The sequence below is a fragment of the Diabrotica virgifera genome, chromosome 8, assembly GCF_917563875.1.
Source record: "Diabrotica virgifera virgifera chromosome 8, PGI_DIABVI_V3a".
In the NCBI taxonomy this organism is placed as follows: domain Eukaryota; kingdom Metazoa; phylum Arthropoda; class Insecta; order Coleoptera; family Chrysomelidae; genus Diabrotica; species Diabrotica virgifera.
This window is the reverse complement of record NC_065450.1, coordinates 98,885,550-98,911,942: the sequence shown is the minus strand read 5'-3', so window position 1 is coordinate 98,911,942 and position 26,393 is coordinate 98,885,550. Positions and strand designations below refer to the sequence as shown.

Here is a 26,393-nt window from a genome sequence, read left to right as displayed (position 1 = left end):
ATATTTACGCCATTCACCTTGACTCCATCCGTGGAATCCTCCAGTGCATCTTTAAATAGAAACTCGGAGTAAAGATTAAGCAGCAGAGGCGACAGAACACATTCCTGTCTAACTCCCCTCCTAATTTCTTTTTCTGCGGATGTGGAACCTTCGATCCTAACTCTGGCGTTTTGGTTCCAGTACAAGTTTTTTTTAGTAATTTGATGTTTTTTCCATCTAAATGTCTTCCATAGTTATATAATAATATTTAACTTAAATGTGCTACAAGAAAACAGTTTCAAAACCTCTAAAAAGTTTATACATATAAAAATTGAAATACAAAAATAATCTAAACAATGCCACCAAACACCTCTATTTCTTCAATGCTGCATCGATCAAACTTTTAAATCTTGTTGCTCCGGGTTCGTTGATTTCTCTATATGGTTGCTGGTTCATCAGTTTAATCCATTCTGTAATCCTTGGAAATATCGTTTCTTTGATAGGAACCATATTTGAAGCATTCGACAAAGTAGTCCAAATGCTAAAATCAGCAATGGTCATTTCATCACCAGCGACATACTTACTATCTTTTAGAAAACGTTCCAAGAATTGTAAGGCCTTTTCTTCTTCTGCAGCAATATCTTTAGAAATTTCTTTTTTACCCAAAAAAAGAAGTTCGCTCTAAAAAATCATGATTTACGGATTAAGCACACCACTTTTAGTCCATTCACTAACGGTAAAATATTGCAAAACTTGTAAATTTTAAAAAACCGGTTGGATTCACATGAAATTTGAAACACACACAGCTCACATGTTAAAGAAAAAGGGTAATATTGTGCCATTGTGTGCTTCTGCCCTGGAGGTAAGTACCACCCCTTCTGGGGGGTGAAAAAATATACGTCCAAAATAAGACCGGAAGTGGATAAACTGACTAATTCTAAGCAACTTTTGTTCTATAAAGTTTTTTCACAAAGTCAAAACTTTTCAAGTTAGTTATTTGCTAGTAAATATATTCATTTATCAACAAAAAAACAACGTTCTTAGACGGTTTTTTTAAAATAACTCAAGAAGTAAGTAGATACTTTATCGAAAAGACAATCTTAGTAAAATATAGCTTGTATAAAAGTGAAACAAATAGTGTATGTATGAGGTCTCTAGACTTGGTAGAAGCAGCTAATATAAGCAGCACTATAGCTAATGAAAAAGAGTATCATACTCGTCAAATTCGAAATCGAATATTTCAACACGAAATAACCAAAAAAATGAAACACTTCTTGGGGAAAACCCATTTAAAAAACTTTTTTAAAGTATTGTTTAAAAACTTCTAGTATCAGAAGTAAGCAAGTTAAGCTCAAAATAAAGTTGGTCCCTTTAATTTTAAAATACATCGGGAAAATCACAGCCTAATTAGCATCTCAAATGAAATTAAACGTTACCGCTTCACAAGTTGCTTTACTCGTGTATGTATTGTTTATATGATCTGCAAGTTCATCGATTCAAAGTGCTTATTTTTGAAAGGACTCTAGTTGAAAGGGTGTATGCAAATTTAGAAACACCAAATCTTAACCGATTTTTGTCTTACAGAAAAACAAAAATCCAAAATATTCAGAAAAGCAAAGCCGACTTTGACTGCTCTTGACATGTTTGGTATCACCATGATAATAAGTTTGAAGTTATTTTGAAAAAAAAAGCATTTTAAATTTAAAAATGTTTACTTTAAAACCAATTTTTTTCAAAAATAGGAACTTTGAACTGATGAAACTTACAGCTCATATAAATAGAGCATAAGTAAAGCAACTTGTGAAGCGTAGCGATTAATTGTATTTGAGAGGCTATTTAGGGCTTATTTTACCGATTTTTTTAAGAAAAAAAAGACCAATTTTATTTTAAGCGTAACATACCTACTTTTGATATTAGAAACTTGTTTTAAAAAACAGAACTAAAGCATTTTTAAACACTTTAAAAAAGTTGTGATGATTTTTCCCCATGGGAATTTGCGAATATGAACCTATTTTTCATTAGCTACAACTCTGCTTCTACTGGGTCTAGAGACCTCATACTTATATACACTATTTTTTTGATTTTTTTATAAGCTATATTTTTGCTAAAAATATTTTTTTCCATAAAGTAGGTACTTACTTTTGGAGTTATTTGCGAAAAATCGTTTAAAAACGTGTTTCTTTTGCTGAAAATTGAACATATTCACTCACAAATAGCGAGTATGAATTTGCGAGTGTTTTTTTTTATTTTGAACGTATGCTTTTTTCGCCCCCGAGAAGGGGTGAAACTCACCTCCAGAGTAAATGAACACATCGGAACCATATCACTTTTTTGACATGTTAGCTATGTGCATGCCTTTCATGTCAATCCAAGCGGTTCTTTAAAATTTGGAGCAAAAACCGTGAGTAAATGGACTATTTAACATTCTAAAATTATATTTCTAATAGGTACATAATATTATACTGCAAATGTTATATTATAATGTATGTACTTCTCATATACTACAAGCAGATTTCTATCAATTCGGTAGCATTGATGTTATATTTTGAAGATGCTTCAAAAAGTGAACCCTTAAGTTTTCTACATATTATCATGCACTCATCGTTTCCAGCACGTAGCGTTTAGTTTCCAAAAAATATTGATTTTAATGGTTTTAAATACGAACAAGTAATACTGTCCGGTATTTTCTTGTGGCATTTTTGCAATTAACCTCTTTGTAAAATCAGGTTTTTTGGAGACTACGCTACGTGCCGGAAACGATGAGTGCATGATAATATGTAGAAACCTTTAAACTGATAGTTGTCCAAAAAGTAAAATGAGTCCAAAAGATTATATAGGGTGTCCCAAAAGTAGCGGAATGGTCGAATATTTCGCGAACTAAACATCAGATCAAAAAATTGAAAAATGCGTTTTCAATCATTTTTAAAAATCTATCCAATGACATCAAATACGATCAACCACTCCATTTCACTAGAGAAATCTTAAATGGAAACCCCGAGTTTTTATTTCAGATTTTGATTTCTTATGTAAAAGTAAGTAACTTTTATTCGAGTCATTTTTTCTAATTACGGATAGATGGCGCTATAATCGGAAAAAACAATTTATCGTGATAAATACCATACATAAATTATGGAAACGGTCTAATATCTCGAGAAATAAACTTCCAAATGAAAACCAAAAAATACGTATTTAGTATTTTTAAAAAACCTATCGAATTTAGCTAAGCATGACCCTCCACCTCACACCCTAGAGGTGGGGTGGGGGGTAGCTTTAAAATCTGAAATAGCCAACTCCATTTTTTATTGCAAATTTGTATTCGTCATGGGAAACTAAGCCACATTTATTCGAAACATTTTTTAAAATGGTTGATGGCGCTAATAAATTGTCTTTTTACAATTAAAGCGCCATCTATCAACAATTCTAAAAAATGTTTCAAATAAATGTTGCTTAATTTTTCATGACAAATCCAAATCTGCAATAAAAAATGGAGGTTGCTATTTAAAATTTTAAAGTTACCCCCACCCTACCTCTAGGGAGTGGGGTGGAGGGTCATGTTTAGTGTGATTCAATAGGTTTTTGAAAAATATTAAACACGTATTTTTTGGTTTTTCATTTGGAAGTGTATTTCTAGAGATGTTAGACCGTCTCTATTTACCTATGGTATCACGATAAATGGTTTTTTCCGATTATAGCGCCATCTATCCATAATTCGAAAAAATGTTTTGAATAAAAGTTGCTTACTTTTACATAAAAAATTCAAATCTGCAATAAAAACTGGGGGTTTCTATTTAAGATTTCAAAGTTGCCCCCCACCCCACCTCCAAAGGGTGGAGTGTGGGATCGTATGTGATGTCATTGGATAGATTTTTAAAAATTATTGAAAACATATTTTTCAGTTTTTCGATCCGATGTTTAGTTCGCAAAATATTCGACCGTTCCGCTACTTTTGGGACACCTTGTATAAAAAGACTTTGTAGTGTCTAGAAAGTTATATAGAATATCTTCACAAATGAAAAAATTACTCCTATTTGTTTGATCTTACTCAGTGTATGTACATCAGTAGACTTTTTACTACAGAAAGCGTTGTACGGTACCGAGCAGCGGTAGATAGAATGCAAATAGTGGTGATTATGTCCAACCCCCGATTGGGAGGCGGCACTTGAAGAAGGAAATTAATTAATACCATAACTAGTAGTTTTTTGTCATAATCTGAAGTTGTAAGCCTAAGCTCGCTTCCAGAGCTCCACAGAATACAAAACAGACTGGGACGAAGACTTAAACACTGAATTATCATTCTTTTCTCAGGCACGAGAAGTTCTCGTGCCTACTGGGCCCTTCAGACGAACCTTCAGCACAGTAAACCACAGAACTTTCTGTTGCTAAGGGAGGATCCGGTAATAGTTAATGGAAGATATACAAAGAAATAATGTTACCAAATGGCTGCAGCACGACAGGTACAGCACAGATGGCTTCGCGAAAAAACTAGTTACTTTTCGAAGTAGATGTAAAATATATTCGCATTTTAAATATTTTCTTACTATTACAAAAATATCTACTTAGGAAGTACAACATTAGATACTGCAGTATCTAGCCCTAATAGCACAAGGACGTCCAATGGACGTCCATTGGACGTCCTTCACGGACTTTAGGGACGTCCATTGGACGTCCGTTTTCGTCCGAGGAACGTCCTTTATACGTCCTATTTTGGTCCAAATGTCGCGCTACCGAACGTCCATCTAAGGTCCGAGGGGACGTATAATGGACCTTAATCGGACGTAATTTGGACCTTAATCGGACGTCCTAGGGGACGTAAATTGGACCTTAATCGGACGTAAATTGGACCTTAATCGGAAGTAAATTGGACCTTAATCGGACGTAAATTGGACCTTAATCGGACATAAATTGGACCTTAATCGGACGTAAATTGGACCTTAATCGGACCTTAACCGGACGTAAATTGGACCTTAATAGGACGTAAATTGGACCTTAATCGGACGTAAATGGGACCTTAATCGGACGTAAATTGGACCTTAATCGGACGTAAATTGGACCTTAATCGGACGTAAATTGGACCTTAATAGGACGTAAATTGGACCTTCATCGGACGTAAATGGGACCTTAATCGGACGTAAATTGGACCTTAATCGGAAGTAAATTGGACCTTAACCGGACGTCCTAGGGGACGTGAATTGGACCTTAACAGGACGTCCAATTTTGGTCCAAATGCTACGTTGCCAAACGTCCAATGGAGGTCCACTTAACATCCGAAGGGACGTTCGGTGGACGTCAATTGGGCCTTCATAGGACGTCCCAGTTTGGTCCAATGTCTTGCTGCCGACAATCCATCTAAGTCATGGGAAATAAAAAATATATTTTTTAAGGAACTTATATTACATCTTATATTAAATTACAATTATTGGATATTACATTATTTACATTAAATTACAATACACTTCTCCAAGAAATTAACGCACCACCTTAAATATGGGGTATTTTTGATGTCTCGTATTTCCTAAACCTGTTGTTTCATCTAAGTGATTCTTTTATAATATTATAGCCTAGGCTATAGGTTACCTCCTTAAGCTTGTCATGCACAGGGAGCTATGCTGTAATATATTTACATTATATCATATCGCTCTCTATAGTAATGAGTGAGCCTGCAGACAGGAAACAAATGGTTCCGTATGTGCAGGCTCACTCATTACTATAGAGAGCGATGTGATATAATATATATTTTACAGTATAGCTCCCCGTGCATGACAAGCATAAGGAGGTACTTAACCTATAGCCTAGGGCCTAGGCTAGAATATTATAAAAAAATCACTTAGATGCAACAACATGTTTAGGAAATTCGAGACATCAAAATTGCCCAATTTTTAAGGTGGTGCGTAATGGGCTGTATATACAGGGTGTAACAAAAATACAGGTCATAAATTAAATTACATATTCTGGGACCAAAAATAGTTCGAATGAACCTAACTTACCTTAGTACAAATATGCACATAACAAAAGTGACAGCCCTTTGAAATTACAAAATGAAAATCGATTTTTTCGATTATATCGAAAACTATTAGCGATTTTTTATTGAAAATGGACATGTGGCATTATTATGGCAGGAATATCTTAAAGAAAAATTATGGTGAAATTTGTGCACCCCATAAAAATTTTATGGGGGTTTTTATCCCTTAGATCCTCCCAAACTTTTGTGTACGTTCCAATTCAATTTTATTATTGTGGTACCATTAGTTAAATTCAATATTTTTGTTTCTTAGTATTTTTCAGATAAGGCAGTTTTTATCAAGTTGCGACTTCTTTTTTAACATGTCTACATAAAAATTTTATAGGGGTTTTGTTCCTTTAAACCCCCCAAATGTTTCTGTACGTTCCAATTAAACTACTACTGAGGTACCATTAGTTAAACAGAATGTTTTTAAAACTTTTTTGCCTCTTTGTATTTTTTCGATAAGGCACGTTTTATCGAGATCTGGCTTCTTTTTTACTATGGTTCAAAATATACTTAAAAATGTAAAGCATAAATAAGTCTGCATATTATTACCAAGTCTCCATAATCGTACTTAACCATATACAAATATGTGATGGATTTGACAAATATTCAAAATATTTCGATAAAAATTGACTTTTCGAAAAAGCAATAAGAGGCAAAAAAGTTTTTAAAACGTTGTGTTTAAATGGTACTACAATAATAATTAAATTGAAACGTGCACAAAAGTTTGGGGGGGGGGGGGTTTAAAGGAACAAAACCCCCATAAAATTTTTATGCGGTGTCCAAATTTTACTATAGTTTTTTCGTAAGATACTGCTGCCATAATAATGCCACATGTCCATTTTCAATAAAAAATCTCTAATAGTTTTCGATATATTGGAAAAAATCACTTCATCTTGTAACTTCAAATGAGTGATAAAGGCACAGAGATTTAGATGGCGAGGTCACATTGAAAGGATGCCAAACATGAGGACTCCAAAAAGAGTACTAAACTACACTACAGCTTCAAGAAAGAGAAGAGGAAGGCCGAAAAATAGATGGAAGCAAGAGGTCGAAAAAGATTTGGAAAGAATGGTGCTACAGGGTCAGAAAAGAAAAATGAATAACAGGAAGGAATGGAGAAAAATCACATATCAAGCCAGAGAAGATCTCAGTACATAAAGAAATGTGAAAATGAAGAAAAAAAACAAACTTTTCAAGCCATGGGCCTCTAAGGCCCTTAGTGTTATTATATATATAATATATAACTTCAAAGGGCTGTAACTTTTCTTGTGTGCACATTTGTACTAAGGTAAGTTAGGTCCAATCAAACTATTTTTGGTCCCAGAATATGTGATTAAATTTATGACCTGTATTTTTGTTACACCCTGTATATATCTACATACTTCGTCTAATTTACTAACTGTTGCGTGTCATCTGCGTCGTAGCCTGTGACGTCGCATGATACCAACACGAAATATTTGGGCGGTAGGTGTGTTCTTTTTTAGAATCACTTTGCCGAGTACACTGGAATTACAGCCACTAGACATATTTTATTATATACGCGTAGAAATTATATTTGAAGATTTCTATTAATGTTAACCTAAGGAAATACACAATAATATGTTTCATTTAATTTGTATAAATGGATTATAAAGCGTTTTTATGAAGCAGATTTGTTCGGATCACACTGTAACTGTAATCGAACGAAGGTGACATTTTAGAATAAATTGGTAACATTTATTTGACAGTTGCGGTGATGACACTTCATATTTGTTTATATTCTTTACTATAAGTATCTGTTTTATTTATTATATTTACTGTTTTTATTATTTACTTTACTATAAGAAGATCCTCTGCTATAAAAATATAAATTTCACCTAATTTTATAATGACTTGGAATAATCGAGGTATCTGACAACTTTTTTAGTTGTTATTGTAGACATACTTATACAAAGAAACCTACCGGCTTTTTGCCAAGAGTTCGGAGCCGTTTTTTAATTATTAACAATGCAGTTCAAAAACGCTTGCACTGGAAATCTTAAAAGATTATAACTTAATTCTTGTTCTCTATTTCTTAAGTTTTTACTTATTTACATTGAATATTAATTTGTTTTGTTGTATAATCCACGTTTACAATAATTATGTGATAAATTTGATTTAAAATGGATTCAGGATCTTTTTATACTTTGGCAACTATGTCAACTTAGATCTCTGGCGTAGATAATGACGTGCAACGGTAAGTAAATTAGATGGACTGTAGGTTATATTTGGTTCTTGGGACATCAAAGTATATTTTTTAGACATTCCCTGGATATAGTCACTGATGTGACATATCTCCGATTTGTTTTTCATGAGTTTTGTAAGAGAGATTAAAAACTTTTTTTATAGTCACCTCCTGTTTTCATATATTTTTTGACATGTTTGTAGTAAATTCAACTATCTATTTACTACAAAACATGTCAAAATTTACATGTGAAAGCCGATGATCCTAAAAATGGTTTTTCGTCTCCTACAAAATTCATGAAAAAGCAGATAGGAGAATTATTGTACATTACAATTCTCTGATGTTTGGGAACAAGGGCTTAAGTCAGAATTGCACATCGATAATGTTTTAATGATTTCTACAGTACTGTAGTAGATTCTACTGTACATACAGTTTACATCTACAACAGTTTTTTTCTGGTCCAGAAATCATCAAAACATTATCAATGTGCAATTCTGACTTAAGCCCTTTTTGCCAAACATAAAAAACAATCTGGTCATAACTGACCAATGAGCAATTTTAATTTAACCTAAATTACTACTGTTTCTTAAAATGAAGAGCTTACCCCATAGCGTCTCTTATCTAATCTAACAAGATCGTGCACTATTCTAACATACACAGGCACAGCACACAAGCACTATGCTCCGTTTTTCACTATCACCTATCACTCAAACTAGTTCAAAAGGCTTTGTCCTCTTCAATCTTCTAGTTTGCCCAGTAGTATCGAAGAGCTGGATTTCCTCAATATTCTTGAACTTATGAAGTTGTTGCTCATGACTTATTCCTGCTATCTTCTTGATATTTGTTGATAAAGTAATAACTTATTATGCATGGACAATGTGGACTTTCTTCCAACTAGCCAATACACTTTTTATATCTCTCTTTTGCCTTTCATAGCCACAAGGCTATACATTTCCTCCTTGGTTTTTTTTTGTAGACCACTTTCAGCTGATTCTAAAAAAAATTAAAATGAACGGTAATTTTTCTATTCTTTACAATTAAAAATCAAAAGAAATAGGCACTATTTACAGGTAATAATATGCATGCATAAATGATTCGTTTCATAAAGAATAAAGAAAATTGAAAACGGATTTTATAATACTTACAAAATTGTTTAAACAAGAGATCCAGCCAGAGCCCAGAGCAAAAACTAGCAGACAGTACAGCAAAAAAGCCACTAATACACTAATTTCCATTTCTCACACCCCCTTATCGATGCATTTTCTTCCAATCAAAATTTTTACTAAATTTTTAGGTTATCGGTTATCCATGAAAATGAAATAAATAAAATATATGAAATGTGATGACCAATGACCACGCGACGCTACATAGCTACTCGCGCGGCAAATTTGAAAATGAACGCAAATTGAATAGTAAATGGCCTCTCTTAAAATCTTGTAATGGAAAATTTTACCCCTCCAGGAAGACATTGTACTATGTTCATAGAATATCTTGTGGTAACTTTCCACATTTCCACCCATAATTTAATCAGATAGATGTTCACGGAATAGAACGGTAGTACCTACATTCCTGGAATGTTTTGTGTTGTTAGGATTAAACTTTTATTTTATTTATTCTTGAATATTTCCTATTGTTAAACATTGTAACCAATAATTTACAAATAAGATTTTCATTACATTACATAAAATCAAAAACATGTTTTGGATATTAAACTATATAGTTTATAATTGTATATCCAATTTTGAATTAAGATTTAATCTTTTCGATTTAAACTACAGTAAAACCTGTGTTACCGGCCCCCTGCAAACACCGGCCACCTGTTCTAACGGCCAGTTTAAAAATTCCCCAAACCAATTACAGTAAAACCTGTCAGTAACGGCCACTAAAAATGAAAAAGCTATTGGCCGATATAGAAAGGTGACCGGTATTGCCAGTTTTTGTAGTTTAGATATAATGTGTTTGGGGAATTTTTAAACTGGCCGTTAGTACAGGTGGCCGATTTTATCAGGTGGCCAGTAACACAAGTTTTACTGTATATCTAGACTACAAAAACTGGCAATAACGGCCACCTTTCTATATCGGCCAATAGTTCTTTCATTTTAGTGGCCGTTACTGACAGGTTTGACTGTATTTCATTAACGTAAAGTTCACGCGTAAGTTAATATTTTATTGAATTATTTTGCTATTTGATCCCGTAATTGGTATATATATATATATATATATATATATATAATCTAAACCTTTCTACCTAACGGTGTAAGGTGTAATTGGTATAATGTGTCCAATATAAAATATATAAGCGTTCATAAAACGTCCGTATTTCGTCCAGTATGGACGTCCAAAGGACGTTCAACGTCGGACGTCCAAAGGACGTCCATATTTATTCCGTCCGAAGGACGTCCAACATCGGACGTCCAAAGGACGTCCATATTTATTCCTTCCGAAGGACGTCCAACATGGGACGTCCAAAGGACGTCCGTTTATAGTCCATGGACGTAAGGACCAAAAATGGACCTATTTTGGACGTCCAAAGGACGTCGTGTGCTATTAGGGAGGGTACAGAGAAATTGTTGACATAGAAAAACAGGTTACTGATTTAAGAACTTATTTTTAAACGCGCATCTGGATGGGTGAACCTCAGCATGTTCGACATCTCAAGGAGATCAGCGAAGACTCTGTCGACAATACAAAACATTGGTTGACATCAGGAAATATGATTTAAACTATTGGTTGATATCTGGAAAGATGATTCCCGAAATCTGGAAAGATGTTTCCCGAAACAGAGGATTTTCTACAGAAGTACAGTACTAGTAGCAACATTTCCTACTAGTCATTCAAGTTCAGGTTACTCCAATAAAAATTACCTGAAATATATACCTACCCTCAGGTCCAGAATGACAAATGCTGATATGGACGACAAATCCAAAAAATGTCCCAAGGTCTTACTGGGAGTTACCAGGCACTTGTGGGAAACAAATATAAAGAACACCAAGACTCAGAAGAAAAGATAATTCAACAAGCCCTAGCCAATAAACTGGGACTTTTCTACACCAACCATCTCTCTTATTATCAATACGTCCCTGATAGAATGCTTGAAAACAAAAACTACAAGCTATACGGGTACCGCACTGTGTTCACCCATAAACCAGTGGTACATAATAGACCGGATCTCATACTACTTAATAAAGTATACTATAATAAATATACATATACTAACTGATGTGCCAATGCCTGCGTGTATAACGATATCTGCGTGTTGAATACAACGGGAACATAGACAAGTACAAAAAACTTGAGATACAATAATTAAGGAAACAATCTAGACCGAAAAGTACCCGGACGATACCTGTTATTCTCTCTTCTACTAGAGTAATTCCGAAGAACCTACTGGAAACCATTCTTCAACCACTACCACCCTGATTCTTCATATTGGTAACCTCCTAATTATTTATTTGACCAAACTTTTTCTACCCCCTTCACATAATCCTCTGGAATACAAGCTTCAGATTAATTTCTAATCTTTACCAGTGTCATTGATCATTCCCATATGTTGTGTGGTGTGTCGTTATTTTGGATTTTGTACTTTTGGTCACCTGCTAGTAGTACATACACACACCCAAACTTATATGGAATCACCAAGTATTTCAAAACAATATTTATTTCTTAAAAAAAAACTTGTTATTATTGCGAAGAATAAAGGTTTTTATTGAAAATAAACAAATTGATAAGACAATCAGATAGTACAGCTCTGTACGGTATAGGTTATTTGCTTGAGTTTCAAATTGAACGAAAATAAATAAACTAACTTTTGCATCCAAAAACGAAAATATGCGTCATGTGGGGTTATAGAACCTACAACGGGGAAAGACTATTGGTCTTGTGGAGCAAGTAATGTTCTCAGAGGGCATAGCTGCAGAACTAGGTGTAACACAGGGCGTTCTGTCTAAAACCTAGGCTAGGTAACAGGAAATAGGAAAGCTCAAAAATAAAGAAGGGAAAGTCGCCAAAAAGTAAAAACGGCTCGCCACGATCGTTTAATTTTCCAATCAGCTGGAAGACACCCAATCATTTCTCACCAGCAGCTCCAAAGGCAGCTTTTGGAAGCTACATAGGTGTAACTGTTTCAGTTTCACTGAAACGATAAGAAGAAGAGTTCGTGCCAAGAAGTATACAGCAGGAGACAGTTAGGGGTTCCCGAGTTATCCAGGCAGCATCCGGGAAGATTGATCGTCTTAATTGGTGTCTTCACCACCAAAACTGGAACACTGTCAATTGACAAAATGTACTATTTTCAGAAAAAGTCAGGATTTGTGTAAAATTAGAAGACCCACGAAATCGTGTACTTAGAGGTCGAGGAAGACAAGCAAGAACGAAATCTGTCAGATCTGTTCACAAATATAAAAGGAGAAGTGTAATGTTCTGGAGAGGAATTGTGATCCGTAAAAACTCCTTTAATTTTCATGCAATCAACGTTAACTGCTCATAGGTATGTTGATAACCTGTAGTTAGGCTCTGGAGAGGTGCAACAGGAGAAAATTTAATTTTCATGCATGATAATGGACCTCCACATACCATTAGAGTGACTAGAGACATCATTGAAGCAGAAGGTATCCCTTGTTTGGAGTGGCCTGCTTGCTCACCCGAGCTTTACCCTATTGAGTATTTGTGGGATATGCTTAAAAGAAAAATTAGAGCTCGCCGGAAAAATCCACAAAACACCGCACGGCTAATACAAGCTGCTCATGAAGAATGAAGCAACCTACCACAACAAAATGTTGATAATTTGATTAGGAGCGTGTCCCAGCAAACTGAAGCTTGCATAAGGTTATAACACTGAGTACCAAAAAAAAATAATATAAACAATTTAAACATTATTAGTTTTACATTGAAATTTTTTATGCTATTGACTTTAAAACAACTACATAGTTTCAATTTGTTGTTTAAATACTTTATTGTTTTATTTAATTGTTATGTATTTGTGACTCGAGTTCCTTTAAAATAAATATTGACTTCGTGTGTTCGTTTTTTTAAATCAGCACGAAATAATAAGAAATATCAGATGATTCCATATAAGTTTGGGTGTGTGTGTATATGTTACCGGCCAAACCCGATTTCAGGATAAACTAGTTTGTCCCTAACGCGATAGGATAACGCGATAGGATGAACTAGTTTGTCCTAGGCCTGATATTAATACGGACACCGCAGAATAAACTAGTACGGCCTAGTATAAACATTATAGTTAGTAAACCTACAAAGCTAAAATAAATACAAAAACTGAATAAAATACTCTATAATTGGAAAATAGTCATTTTTATTAAAACTATAATGATTTGTCGTTATAACTAATGGATAGTTGGTAAAACAAACAATCATATTATAAAAAATAATTAGTGTTTTTTTATGAAAGCAATAGGTAATTATTATTTATTATTTATTTTTCCATGCAGTACTTTGATGACATTTAGAAGTGGAGTATCTTTGCCTTCCTGCACTTAAATCTGTTTGGGGAACAGTTTTTGTTGCAGCTGTATTTGACAAAACTCTCAGTCCTGATCCAACTGATTCCCTCGTAGCTGCAACCCTTAACGATATATTAGAGCCTTAGTTTACATCTGCTACCTCTAAAAAATTTGATGGCAAATGTCGAATTCTGATCTGAAAAAAATTAAAAACATATTAAAGACCTTATTATCCCAAAAATTTAGATAAATTATTAAGTAAAAAAATAGAACCCAGATTATAGTCTCTGAAGTAGCTACACCAAGTTTGGTGCCAACTTTGTGGTATTGACACTTCAGAAGCTATATTGTGGGATTTATTTTTTCTTACTTAATAATTTATCTAACTTTTTGGGGTATTAATGTCTCTAAAAGGTTTTTTTTTCAGATCAGAAATGGACATTTGCTATCATATTTTTGTAGAGGTGGTAGATGTAAACCAAGGATCTGAAATATCGTTAAGGGTTGCAGCTACGAGAGATTCAGTTGGATCGAGACAAGGTTTTGTCAACTGGAGCTGCAACAAAAACTATTCCACAAACAAATTGATGCAAGTGCAAGAAGGTAATATATTCCGCAATTCTAAGTGTCAAAAAAGCACTGCATGGAAAAATACATAGTATTTTTTATAATTAAGGTATAATTATTGCTTTTTTAAAAAGACACTGATTATTTTTTATAATCTGATTTTTTGTAGGTATTACCAATAATTGTAGAATTATTGTCCATTAGTGTTAACGACGTTTAAATAAAAATGTTTATTTTCCAATTAAAGAGTATTTTATTCAGTTTATCTATTTATTTTGGCTTTGTAGGTAATACTATAATGTTTATACAGTTCCGTACTAGTTTATCCTGAAACATCCGTATTAATATTAGAATAAACTAGTTTGGCCTAGGCTAAACTAGTTTATCCTATCGCATTTAGTACAAACTAGTTTGGCCTAGTAGGCTAAACTAGTTTGGGTCAAAACGGCAAACAGGTGTATGTTTTCAAAAAACTTTTGATAGTGTGTAAAAAATATATTTTATATCAGCTAAGTACTTTCAGCACATAACGTGCCATCATCAGAGCTTCCTAAAAGGACATATTTAAGATAAGATTTTTTTCTTATAAAAAAATGAGTGAAAAACTTACGTCCTCTTAAAATACCTTCATAGAAGAGCAATTGCTCAACAACACAACAAAAAACATGAATACTGGGCAAAAGCCACATATATTAGAGCATTCATGTTTTTTGTTGTGTTGTTGAGCAATTGCTCTTCTATGAAGGTATTTTAAGAGGACGTAAGTTTTTCACTCATTTTTTTATAAGAAAAAAATCTTATCTTCAATATGTCCTTTTAGGAAGCTCTGATGATGGCACGTTATGTGCTGAAAGTACTTAGCTATTATAAAATATATTTTTTACACACTATCAAAAGTTTTTTGAAAACATACACCTGTTTGCCGTTTTGACCTATTCAGAAGTGTGTACAAGTCTTGCAGTCTTTTCCAATAAACTAGTTTGTCCTGAAATCGTGTTTGGCCGTGTTGTTAAACACATATTATATCATACTGGTCAATTTTACGAAAAATAAGTAAGGACTACAGAAAAAATGTTTATATTCTCATATCATCAACAGATTGAAAGATAAATACAATATGTTTAACGGTGTAACTTATACTAAAGGGCAATCTACCAAATTAAACTAAAACGTTTACACCTTTACTTACACATAAATATCTATGCATAGAAAAGATTTCACCGCATTCAAAAAAGAGAAGTCGGTTTATTTTAGCTCTTTTCGCTACATCTGTAGGATATAATGGATTTCCTTTGCCATATTTTTCTGCCAAGTAAATCATAATAGCATGGCTATCCCAAATAATAATACCATCATCATCCAATGTCGGAACAGTGTGTTGTTGATTCATCTAAAAATAATACAGCTTATAATATCTAGAAATATTATGTAAATAATGAAATTAAATTGGAAGAAATGGTTTCTATTTGAAACAATGATGATATAATTATTTTAATACAGTAATATTGGGTTAACGTATATCATAGTGAATTTAAATTTCATGATTCCATGAACATAATATGAACTCATATCATAGTGATTCCAAAATACCTAGGTGTGACTTTCGACAGAACGTTAAGCTTTAGACAACATTTAAGTACAGTTGCCGAGAAGCTAAAAATTAGAATTAACATAATTTAGAAGCTCTGCGGCACAACATGGGGGCATAGGCATCCACACTCAGGTCTTCAGGCTTAGTTCTTGTTTATTCCGTAGCTGAATATTGCTCACCAATATGGATCAACAGTGCCCACGTTAAAAAGATTGATGTCCAGCTAAATAACACCATGAGAATGATTGATGGAGTAATCAAATCTACACCCACCCATTGGCTACCAGCGCTAAGCGATATTCCACCACCAAACCATCGCCGACTCAATCTGCTGACCAAGGAATACAACAAGATCCTTAACAACACAGCGATGCTGATTCATAACTGTACAGGGTGTCCAGAAACTCTCCCGATAAACGAAGACTGGAGATTCTTTAGGTAATTTCAAGATAATTTAACCCAATTAACCTAGTCCGAAAATGCTTCCTAACGGAGATAGAGCTCTTTGAAGACGTCGTCTTGGAATTAGTTTTTTTTTAAATATCTCCAGAACACTCCTATCTAGAAAAAAGAAAATTGGTACACTTATTTATTTTCTAGAGATAAATCAACTACATTAATTATGAATTTCTAGTACCGGTCATAGGCGCCCGTTCTGGGTAGGGCAACGGTTAGTTTATCGTATAACTTTTTTATCTTTAACTTCTAAGCATTTTTTTATACTGGATTATTAAATTGTAAGGTACCTATTCTAGTACTAAAAGGTACTCTTGCTTTAAGTCGGTAGGATGCACCGTTTTCTAGAAAAATCGATTTGAAAATTTTTCGTTTGCTGAATTTGAAAAAAAAAAAATTCAGAAAAAAACTATTGAGAAAAACCAAAACTGGTACGTTTATTTATCTTCCAGAAATAAATCGATTTAATTAGTTGCGAAATTCTAGTACCGGTCATATGCGTCCGTTTTGAGTAGGCCAACGGTTAGTTTATTACATAACTTTTTTGTCTTAAATTTTTAAGCATTTTTGACACTTGATGATTAAATTATAAGGTATTCTAGTACTAAAAGTTACTCTTGATTTCAGTTGGTAGAATACACCGTTTTCTTTTCAAATTTTTTTTTCAATTTTTTTTGAAATTCAGGAAACGAAACATTTTCAAATCGATTTTTCTAGGAAACGGTGTGTCCTACCGACTTAAAGTAAGAGTACCTTTTAGTACTAGAATACCTAACAACTTAATAATCCAGTATCAAAAATGCTTAAAAGTTAAAGACAAAAAAAGTTATGCGATAAAATAACCGTTGCCCCACCCAAAACGGACGCCCATGACTGGTACTAGAAATTCATAATGGATGGAATCGATTTATCTCTGCAAGAAAAATATGTGTACCAATTTTCGTTTTTCTAACTAGAAGCGTTCTGGAGGTATTTAAGAAAAACTAATTACAAGACGCCATCTTCAAAGAGCTCTAGCTCCCTTAGGAAGCATTATCGGACTAGGTGAATTTGGTTAAATTGTCTTAAAATTATCTGAGGAATCACCTGTTTTCGTTTGTCGGTAGAGTTTCTGGACACCCTGTATAGAAGATGCAACCAAAAATCGACTGCGCTCCAGAAAATCTCCAATACAAACCGCAGAATTAGCCGCAGCCACCTGGTTCAACGTGATCATAAAATGGATCCATGAATGGTCGGATGCTCAACCAAATACAGTCATACCTTGCATCACAGAGACACCTCCTGGATTTGACCTACCATGTAAGACCTGGTGCACACTTAATCGCATCAGAACTCAAAATGGTCGATGTGCGTATATGTTGCACAAATGGGGTAAGCTACCATTACCGTCATGCAGCTGCGGCGAGGTCCAATCTATCAGGCACATAACAATGGAGTGCCACCTGCGAGCGTTCGAGGACAGTTCACAAGATTTCCAATTTGCGACGATCGAGTCGATTAACTACATAATCAACCTCGACGTTTGTCTATAAATTGGGCATGATTTATCTATTTTTATATTGAGTCAATTTTAACGTTTATTTTAATGTATATTTTAATCTTATAAATGTGTCGAAATGCCATGCGCTAAATACTTGCGAAGATACATATTTCCAAAGTTTTAAAAATAGATATAAATTGACTACGATTATCTGAGATGCCTGGTTTAAGTATACCGGTGACAATAGAAGAGTCTTCATAATTTGTAATTATGTTATCCAAGCACCAGGGGCGTAACAGGGGCCCCTAGAGCTTGAAGCTTGCGGGGGGCCCCAATCGATCAGGGGCTCCATCTTGTCGTCTGATATTATGTAAAACTCTGTTATAGGTATATAATTTTACTTTGTGTGTTTAAATTTAAAAACGTAAATTTATAAATAGGCGTATTCGGCAAGTGAATCATCTCAGATCTAGAAACCTACTCCTTTCCGTTCTCACGAACTTTAATGGTGACGACAATAAACTATAATGCTTTGTACGTGACTATTGAAAGATTTGAGAATTGCAATTTGCCGAATTTTAGAACAATATTTCTAAATCTAGAAATGGGTTTTCTCTTTAATCTTTACCTACGTTTAGTATTTCGATACAATTATCCAGAGGCGTAACAGAGGCCCCCACAGCATGAAGCTTACGGGGGCCCCAATATGTCAAGGGCCACATCTTGTCATATAATATATGTAAAAATGTGTTATATTATTTGCATACATACGTTTTTTAATCAGTGCAGTATTGAAAATGAAGTTGTTCATTCGAATTAATAAAATTGTAGATATAGTCGCTGATAGTACATAGTGCACGAAGAAAATTGTTCATCTCATAGAATAATACTATGTAATACTTATGTAATCATTTAGTATATCATTATACGTCCACCTACCCTTATGAGACCGTCATGATGCATGAATGGATTTAATGACAATAACTTGCTTTTCTTATTAATTGGTTTGGAATTTTCGAGACTTGCATAATCTTGTGTAAAATGATCCTTGTGCACAATTTTAAGTAAAGTGCTCATATCACAATGTGAAAGAATAGTGTTAATGGGAGATTGGAATGCAAGGATAGGAAAAGATGAAAACAAAGGACTTGGGTGCATGGGAAGACCTGGTGAAGAGATCCCAAACAGAAATGGAATTAAAATGATCAGATTCTGCCAGATAAACGACCTCTTAATAGGAAACTCGTTTACACAGCAATTACTACAAGATAAATATACATTTGTAGCAGGCAGAGATGCAAAAAGCATAATAGATTACGTAGTCTACACGCAAGAAACGAAACAAAATCTAAAACATGTCTGGACAGAACAGAGTGCAGAGATCGGAACTGATCACGGACTAGTAATGGCAGAGATGGCATGACGAAAACCGGTACAACAAGAACAGAATACAGCAGAATAGCAATAAAAAAGCTAAAAGTGAACAAAAGAAAAGAAGATATCAAGAAGAAACTGATAAGGAGTTCAAAATGGACGAGAGAAAGAAAATAGAAATGGATACGGAGGAAAAATGGGAAAAACTTAAAGAAGTAATAATGAATAAATCAGAACAGATATGCGGCAATCTAACAGTCGAAAAATTAAAGAAAAAGACGGAATGGTGAAATGCAGATATACAGGAAGAAGTGAGGAAAAAGAAAAAGGCATGGAAAAAATAGAATAGCACAAGAGAGGAACAAGATAAAAAAGAATACCAAAATCACAGAAACATAGTGAAAGAACTAATAAGAAAGGGAACAAAAGAAGAAGTTCGGTGAATCACTAAACTAAAATTACAGAGACAACAACAGATGCTTCTGGAATAAAGTAAGGAGTCTAAGAGGAAAGAAAAGAAAAAAACTAAGAGGAGTAAAAGACAAACACAACAAACTAAAGACAAATACAACAGAGATACTAGAGGTGTGGAGAGAATATTATGAAGAGAAATATATGGGCGAGGAAAGTGAAGAAATAGAGACAGAGGGAACCATAGAACAGACAGCAGCGGACCAAAACCAAATGGAAGAAATAAGTACAGAAGAATTGGAAGAAGCGATAAGTAGAATAAAAATAGGAAAAGCGAGCGAAGCAGATAAAATTGATCCCGAAATGATAAAATGGATACGGAAAGAAGGAAAGAAGTGGTTGCTGGAAATAATGAGAGAAGCATGGAGAACAAACAAAATGCCGAGAGAGTGGGAAGAAAACTTACTGATCCCCATTCATAAGAAAGGAGAAGAATCCAACTGTGGAAACTATAGAGATATATGCCTCTCATCGGTAGTGTTCAAGCTCTATACGAGAATAATAGAAAGAAGATTAAGAACAGAGGTAGAAGAAAAACTTGAAAACGAACATATAACTAGGATGAACTAGAACAGACTAGTAAAGAAGGTGACAGATGCCAAAAGACATGGGAAAAGAAGAAGGGGCAGACCTAGAAAGGGGTGGATTGAACAAGTCGAGGAAATCGGGACAAAAAAAGGGAAAACAGATGAAGGAAATAGCAGGTGACCGGAAGTCGTGGAAGAAATGGGTAAAAGATGGATAGGTGATACCAAAGTCCGACGCTCTTATAGGGCATAAGGACAACGAGAAGAAGATGAAGTATTTTAAAATATATTATATTATATTTATGTATGTAGGTATTGTAAATATGAACAAGACAGATATTTTTTAGTAACAAAACAAAATAATTTGTTTAATTTGTATTTTGAGAGCAGTTTCTGAAGTGGAAATGAAAATGTCAAAATAAACATAGATAATTAAACTGATATGGTGGTTAAATGGTTAAATCCCAATAAAAATAGTACATAATACTAATACTAAAATGTCACAAGAAGATTGCTTCAGAACAATGAATTAGTGATTAAAGAAAACATTATTTTTTTACCAATACTTAATTATTCACAAAAAACTTTCTAAGTGAATGAAAGGATCGAATGTGTTGTTCTTTCTCTGAATTATTGATTGTACCCAGATATTTACGAATTTTTTTATATTTTAAGTAGGTACATCACATCACCAAACCAATGATATGACAATGAAGGGAATAGGTACTTCACAGGTTGAACAAAGCTTGTCAGATGTTGAAAACAATAAAAAGACAAAACTTCAGTATTCCGGACATATTATGAGAGAGGAATATAAAATATGCAAGCAAATAAAGGTAGAAAGGAGTGTAGAGTGAAAAAAAAATAACTTGTTAATTAACTTTTTAAAAGAACAGTTCATAAAGTTAGACTAACCGGTATGATCATCTCTCATAAGAGCTGCACCAGACAAAAATTTTACCATAATACAGGCAGGCCGTCCAGGATAGACAAAATTGAAGAAGAATGATGAAGGTCTTTATCGAGCAGTGAACAAGCATGCTTGAATAATGATTGTTTTTACTGACTATTTAAAGGTGACAAGAGTCATTAACTAATTCTAAAAATATAGAATTTTGTTTAAATAAAGTCTTTAAAAATTAGATCACTGTAAATAAATAAAATTGATTTGAATCAATAGAAAGTTAATATAGTCCTGTCGCCAGGGGGGTACAACGGCCTCCTGTATTCAGATGGACTTTCCCAAGTTTTTTTTGTGTATTTTGACCTGTAAAACACGAATTTTTTGGGTAACAGTTGATCCGGATGTCGAGAAGATTGTTATAAACCAAGAAGTTGAGGAATCACATAACAGCGATTTCTCGCAAAACAAAACATTTTTTGTATTTTTTGGGCCATTCTAACCAAAAAATGTTCCTACAAATTTTTTCGTAGGATGCATAGATTTCGAGATAAACGCGGTTGAACTTTCAAAAAATCGAAAAATTGCAATTTTTGAACCCGAATAACTTTTGATTAAAAAATAAAATAGCAATTCTGCTTACCGCATTTGAAAGTTCAAGTCAAATTATATCGGTTTTAATTATTTGTATTGCTAAAAATTTATTATTTTATTGTTAAAAAAAGCTATAAACACCTAGTGCTTGAGTGATGTTTTTAATGATTTCTCATTTAAAATCGAACGAGTAGGTAGAAGAGGTAAAAGTGCAAGTGAGGCTATTTCTACGTAGCATGCATTAAAACGCATATATTAGGCACGGGAAACACTATGTGTTTATAGCTTTTTTTAACAATCAAAAAATAAATTTTTAGCAATGCAAATATTCAAAACAGATATAATTTTACTCAAACTTTTAAAGGCGTTAAGCAGAATTGCTATTTTATTTCTTATTCAAAGGTTATTCGGGTTCAAAAATTGAAATTTTTCGATTTTTTGAAAGTTCAACCGCGTTTATCTCGAAAACTATGCATCCTACGAAAAAACTTGTAGGAACATTTTTTGGTTAGAATGACCCAAAAAATAGAAAAAAATGTTTTGTTTTGCGAGAAATCGCTGTTATGTAATTCCTCAACTTCTTTGTTTATAACAATCTTATCGACATCCGGATCAACTGTTACCCAAAAAATTCGTGTTCTACGGGCCAAAATACATAAAAAAAACTTGGGTAAGTCCATTTGAATTAAGAAGGCCGTTGTACCCCCCCCCCCTGGCGACAGGACTAATACCTAATAAGTACTTTTTAAAAATGTATACAAAAAACTTTATAAATACCTCTAAATATGCAGCCGATAATTGTTCCTTTTTTATTACATTTACTGGAATATACTCTATTTCAATGTTCAAAGCCTTTGCTGTGATTAAAACAGCCCTAACACAAGGACTTAAAACATCTCCATATATCTTGGGAGCCATAATTTTAACTACCTACTATTATTATTATACAGACTACTACCGTTGATTGAGGTATTGGATACCCATATCAATATTTCAATCAACGCTACTACTTATTTTACAACACCATAATTGAGGGAGGGGTTATGGTTATACGTGTAAAAACTTTGGCAACATTGTCGACCTTTATAGGTCATTTTATTACCGATTACACCACAGAATAACAATCTGTATAAACAACGAATATAGACGCATATGAGTAAGTGAGTATCTTATATTATTGGTTGGTATAAATAAGTACTTACTCACACATAGAGGGCATTAGCCACAGGCGTAGCTACCGCAATATCAGCCGTATCAATTATACGGGGCCCCCAGTATGCAGGGACACCGGCAAGTCGAAACAAAAATTCCATTTAAAAAAAATTGAGCAAAATATTCTACAGTTTCACGATTAGGACCCGTGTTGAGCTGCCCCCCCCCCCCACTTGCAAAAATCAAAAAACAAATAGCCCTGATTTATGAGCTATTTATGAGCTCTCATATTCCGCAAACTAAAAATTTTGAGCTCGTTCCACTGAGCAGGAATTTAATACTTTAGTGGGGGGGGGGCTGAGTCAGCCCCCCCACTACTTAAAAATAGGAATATTGAATCGGTTTTTGCGGCAGAATTACGAGCTATTTATGAGCTCTTGAAATTATATAGTTTTGATTTTTGAGCTCATCCCCTTCACCCCCAAACAACCCTTTAATTGATTTAACTTAAGAGAAAAATGCTGAGAAAACTTAAAATATATCGTATTGCGGATATAATTCCTATAGCTTATATACTCTAAGAATAAACTATTAAATCACGTGCATTTCGATTATTGAGCTACAACCCCTTCGCAAGAAAACCACCCTATCTTCCCGGCTTAAGAGAAAGTTGTACTTAAAATGCATTAAACTAATCATTTGGCGACTACATATCATTTAATAATTTATAAGCTTCCAAATTACGCGCATTTAGATCAGTAAATTGCAATTTATTTTATATAGTGCAGTCATTGAAAGTAAAAATCAACGATTACCTTCAATTTCGGTGAACCTTCATCGATTTTCACGAAAATTGGTCAGTGGTTAGAGGATACGTCAAGAAACAAAGGTGACATGGTACCACCTTGCGCCTTTACCCTGAGGGTGGATACCGCCCCTTCTCGGGGGTGAAAATTATTTTATAAAAAATAACTGCACAAATCAATAAAAGAACAAATTAAAAGCAAAATTTATTATATAAAGTTAATAAAATAAGTCAATACTTTTTAAGTTATTAAAGATCAAAAATTTTAATAAGGTATTCGTGAAAAAAATGCATGTTTTGAAGCGGTTTTTCGTAAATCACTGAAAAACTGTAAGTTTTTACAAAAAAGTTAATAGTAGTTTAATTCGTATAGCTTATATTCTAAGAATAAACTCTTAAATCACGCGCCTTTCGATTATAGAACTACAACCAACCCCTTCGCAAGAAAAGTGCAGTCACTGAAGGTAAAAATCAACTATGACCTTCGATTTCGGTAAATCTCCATTCATTTTCACGAATTGACAATAACAACTTGGGGTTTTAGCCTGGGGTATATGTCACCCCTTCTCGGGGGTGAAAATTACTTTATTAAAAATAACCCTACAAATCGAGAGAGGGACAAATTGTAAGCAAAATTTGTTATATGATGTGATTAAAATAAATCAATACTTTTTGAGTTATTAAAGATCAAATATTTTAATTTTTGTGAAAGAAAATGCATGATTTAAAGCGATTTTTCATAAATAACTCAAAAACTGTAAGTTTTTACAAATAAGTTTTTATCACTAAAATTGAAGCTAATAAAAAATATAATAAATTGCTTACTTGAAAAACCCTTTAAGTTTAATTTAAAGTAAGTTATTGGTAATTAAATGTATATTTTTTCTGCGACTGTTCAAATCTAAGGATTCAAGTTTAAATAACGGGAAAGAGATGCATTTTATAACACTTAGGTAGTAAATACTTGTTAAAGTACTTAGAAATACCTATCAAAAATGAGCTCCAGAAAAAGTTAATAGCATCAAAATCCGCTCACCAATTTTCGTGAAAGTGAATTGAGATTTACCGAAATCGAATCTCATAGTTGATTTTTACCTTCAGTGACTGCACTATAGAAATAAAATGGCAATTCAATAATTGAGATGCGTATACCTTGCGAGCTCATAAATTATTAAACGATATCTAGTCGCCAAATAATTAATTTAAATTATTTTAAGTACAACTCTCTCTTAAGCCGGGAATATGGGATGGTTTTCTTGCTAAGGGGTTGTAGCACAGTAATCGAAAGGCGCGTGATTTAAGAGTTTATTCTTAGAATATAAGCTATACGAATTAAACTACTAATAACTTTTTTGTAAAAACTTACAGTTTTTCAGTCATTTACGAAAAACCGGTTCAAAACATGCATTTTTTTCACGAATATTTAAAATTTTTGATCTTTAATAACTTAAAAAGTATTGACTTATTTTAATAACTTTATATAATAAATTTTGCTTATAATTTGTTCTTTTATAGATTTGTGTAGTTATTTTTTATAAAATAATTTTCACCCCCGAGAAGGGGCGATATCCACCCTCAAGGTAAAGGCGCAAGGTGGTACCGTGTCACCTTTGTTTCTTGAGGTATCCTCTAACCACTGACCAATTTTCGTGAAAATCGATGAAGGTTCAGCGAAATTGAAGGTAATCGTTGGTTTTTACTTTCAGTGACTGCACTATACAAAATAAATTGCAATTTACTGATCTAAATACGCGTAATTTGGAAGCTTATAAATTATTAAATGATATGTAGTCGCCAAATAATTAATTTAATGTATTTTAAATACAACTTTCTCTTAAGCCGGGAAGATAGGGTGGTTTTCTTGCGAAGGGGTTGTAGCTCAATAATCGAAATGCACGTGATTTAATAGTTTATTCTTAGAGTATATAAGCTATAGGAATTATATCCGCAATACGATATATTTTAAGTTTTCTCAGCATTTTTCTCTTAAGTTAAATCAATTAAAGGGTTGTTTGGGGGTAAAGGGGATGAGCTCAAAAATCGAAACTATATAATTTCAAGAGCTCATAAATAGCTCGTAATTCTGCCGCAAAAACCGATTCAATATTCCTATTTTTAAGTAGTGGGGGGGCTGACTCAGCCCCCCCCCCCCCACTAAAGTATTAAATTCCTGCTCAGTGGAACGAGCTCAAAATTTTTAGTTTGCGGAATATGAGAGCTCATAAATAGCTCATAAATCAGGGCTATTTGTTTTTTAATTTTTGCAAGTGGGGGGGGGGGCAGCTCAACACGGGTACGATTAGGTCGTTTTGAAACAGTGTGTATTGTTTCGGTATTGGGTATCGGCATTTTCGTGTAATGTATTCTTTATCTATAGTTGCAAGCAAAAAAATCTACTCACTCGATGAATTGTAGTTTATGCTTAGTAATTTCATGTTGTCTTCTTTGAATTAAAACAACAAATGCAAAAAAAATATTGTCTATTATAGAGCTTCCAAAAAACGATTGCTTTATGCAAAATGGCAATGTGTTGTAAAATTTGCCTACTTCTGTATGGCATATGGAATACAGCAAACATTGTTAACGGGCATGTTATACGCAATTTAGACCTCTACGCTTTTTAGACCGGGAGATATTAACAGAACTTCAACCACGACTTTCTGAGTCCTGCCCTTTGTAATACTGGAAGGTTAGAAAAGCTACTTACAATTTATGAAAAAATCCACGGGTTTCCTGTGACATTTTCCTGTGAAAATTAGATTTTCCATGAGAAAAAAATGGGGACAGGATACTATCAATTTTATGAAGAAAATTTTTTGGGCAG

At 33.6% G+C, this 26,393-nt stretch overlaps 1 protein-coding gene across 2 annotated transcripts in view; it reads right to left on the bottom strand.

Moving 5' to 3' along the window:
- LOC126890426 (glutathione S-transferase 1-like) overlaps window positions 1-22,715 on the bottom strand; it is a 110,943-nt gene extending 88,228 nt beyond the window's left edge. The window contains exons 1-3 of one of the 2 annotated variants that reach the window (XM_050659343.1): window positions 22,390-22,715; window positions 15,405-15,605; window positions 276-660 (exon numbers count right to left, since the gene is read on the bottom strand). In XM_050659343.1, coding sequence (XP_050515300.1) covers window positions 352-660; window positions 15,405-15,605; window positions 22,390-22,530 — 651 coding nt within the window. In that variant the 5' untranslated portion in view covers window positions 22,531-22,715 and the 3' untranslated portion in view covers window positions 276-351. Of the gene's footprint in view, window positions 1-275; window positions 661-15,404; window positions 15,606-22,389 lie in introns of those variants that run through there. The other variant, XM_050659342.1, reaches the window with a different exon arrangement.
- Between the last annotated feature and the right edge of the window lie 3,678 nt (window positions 22,716-26,393).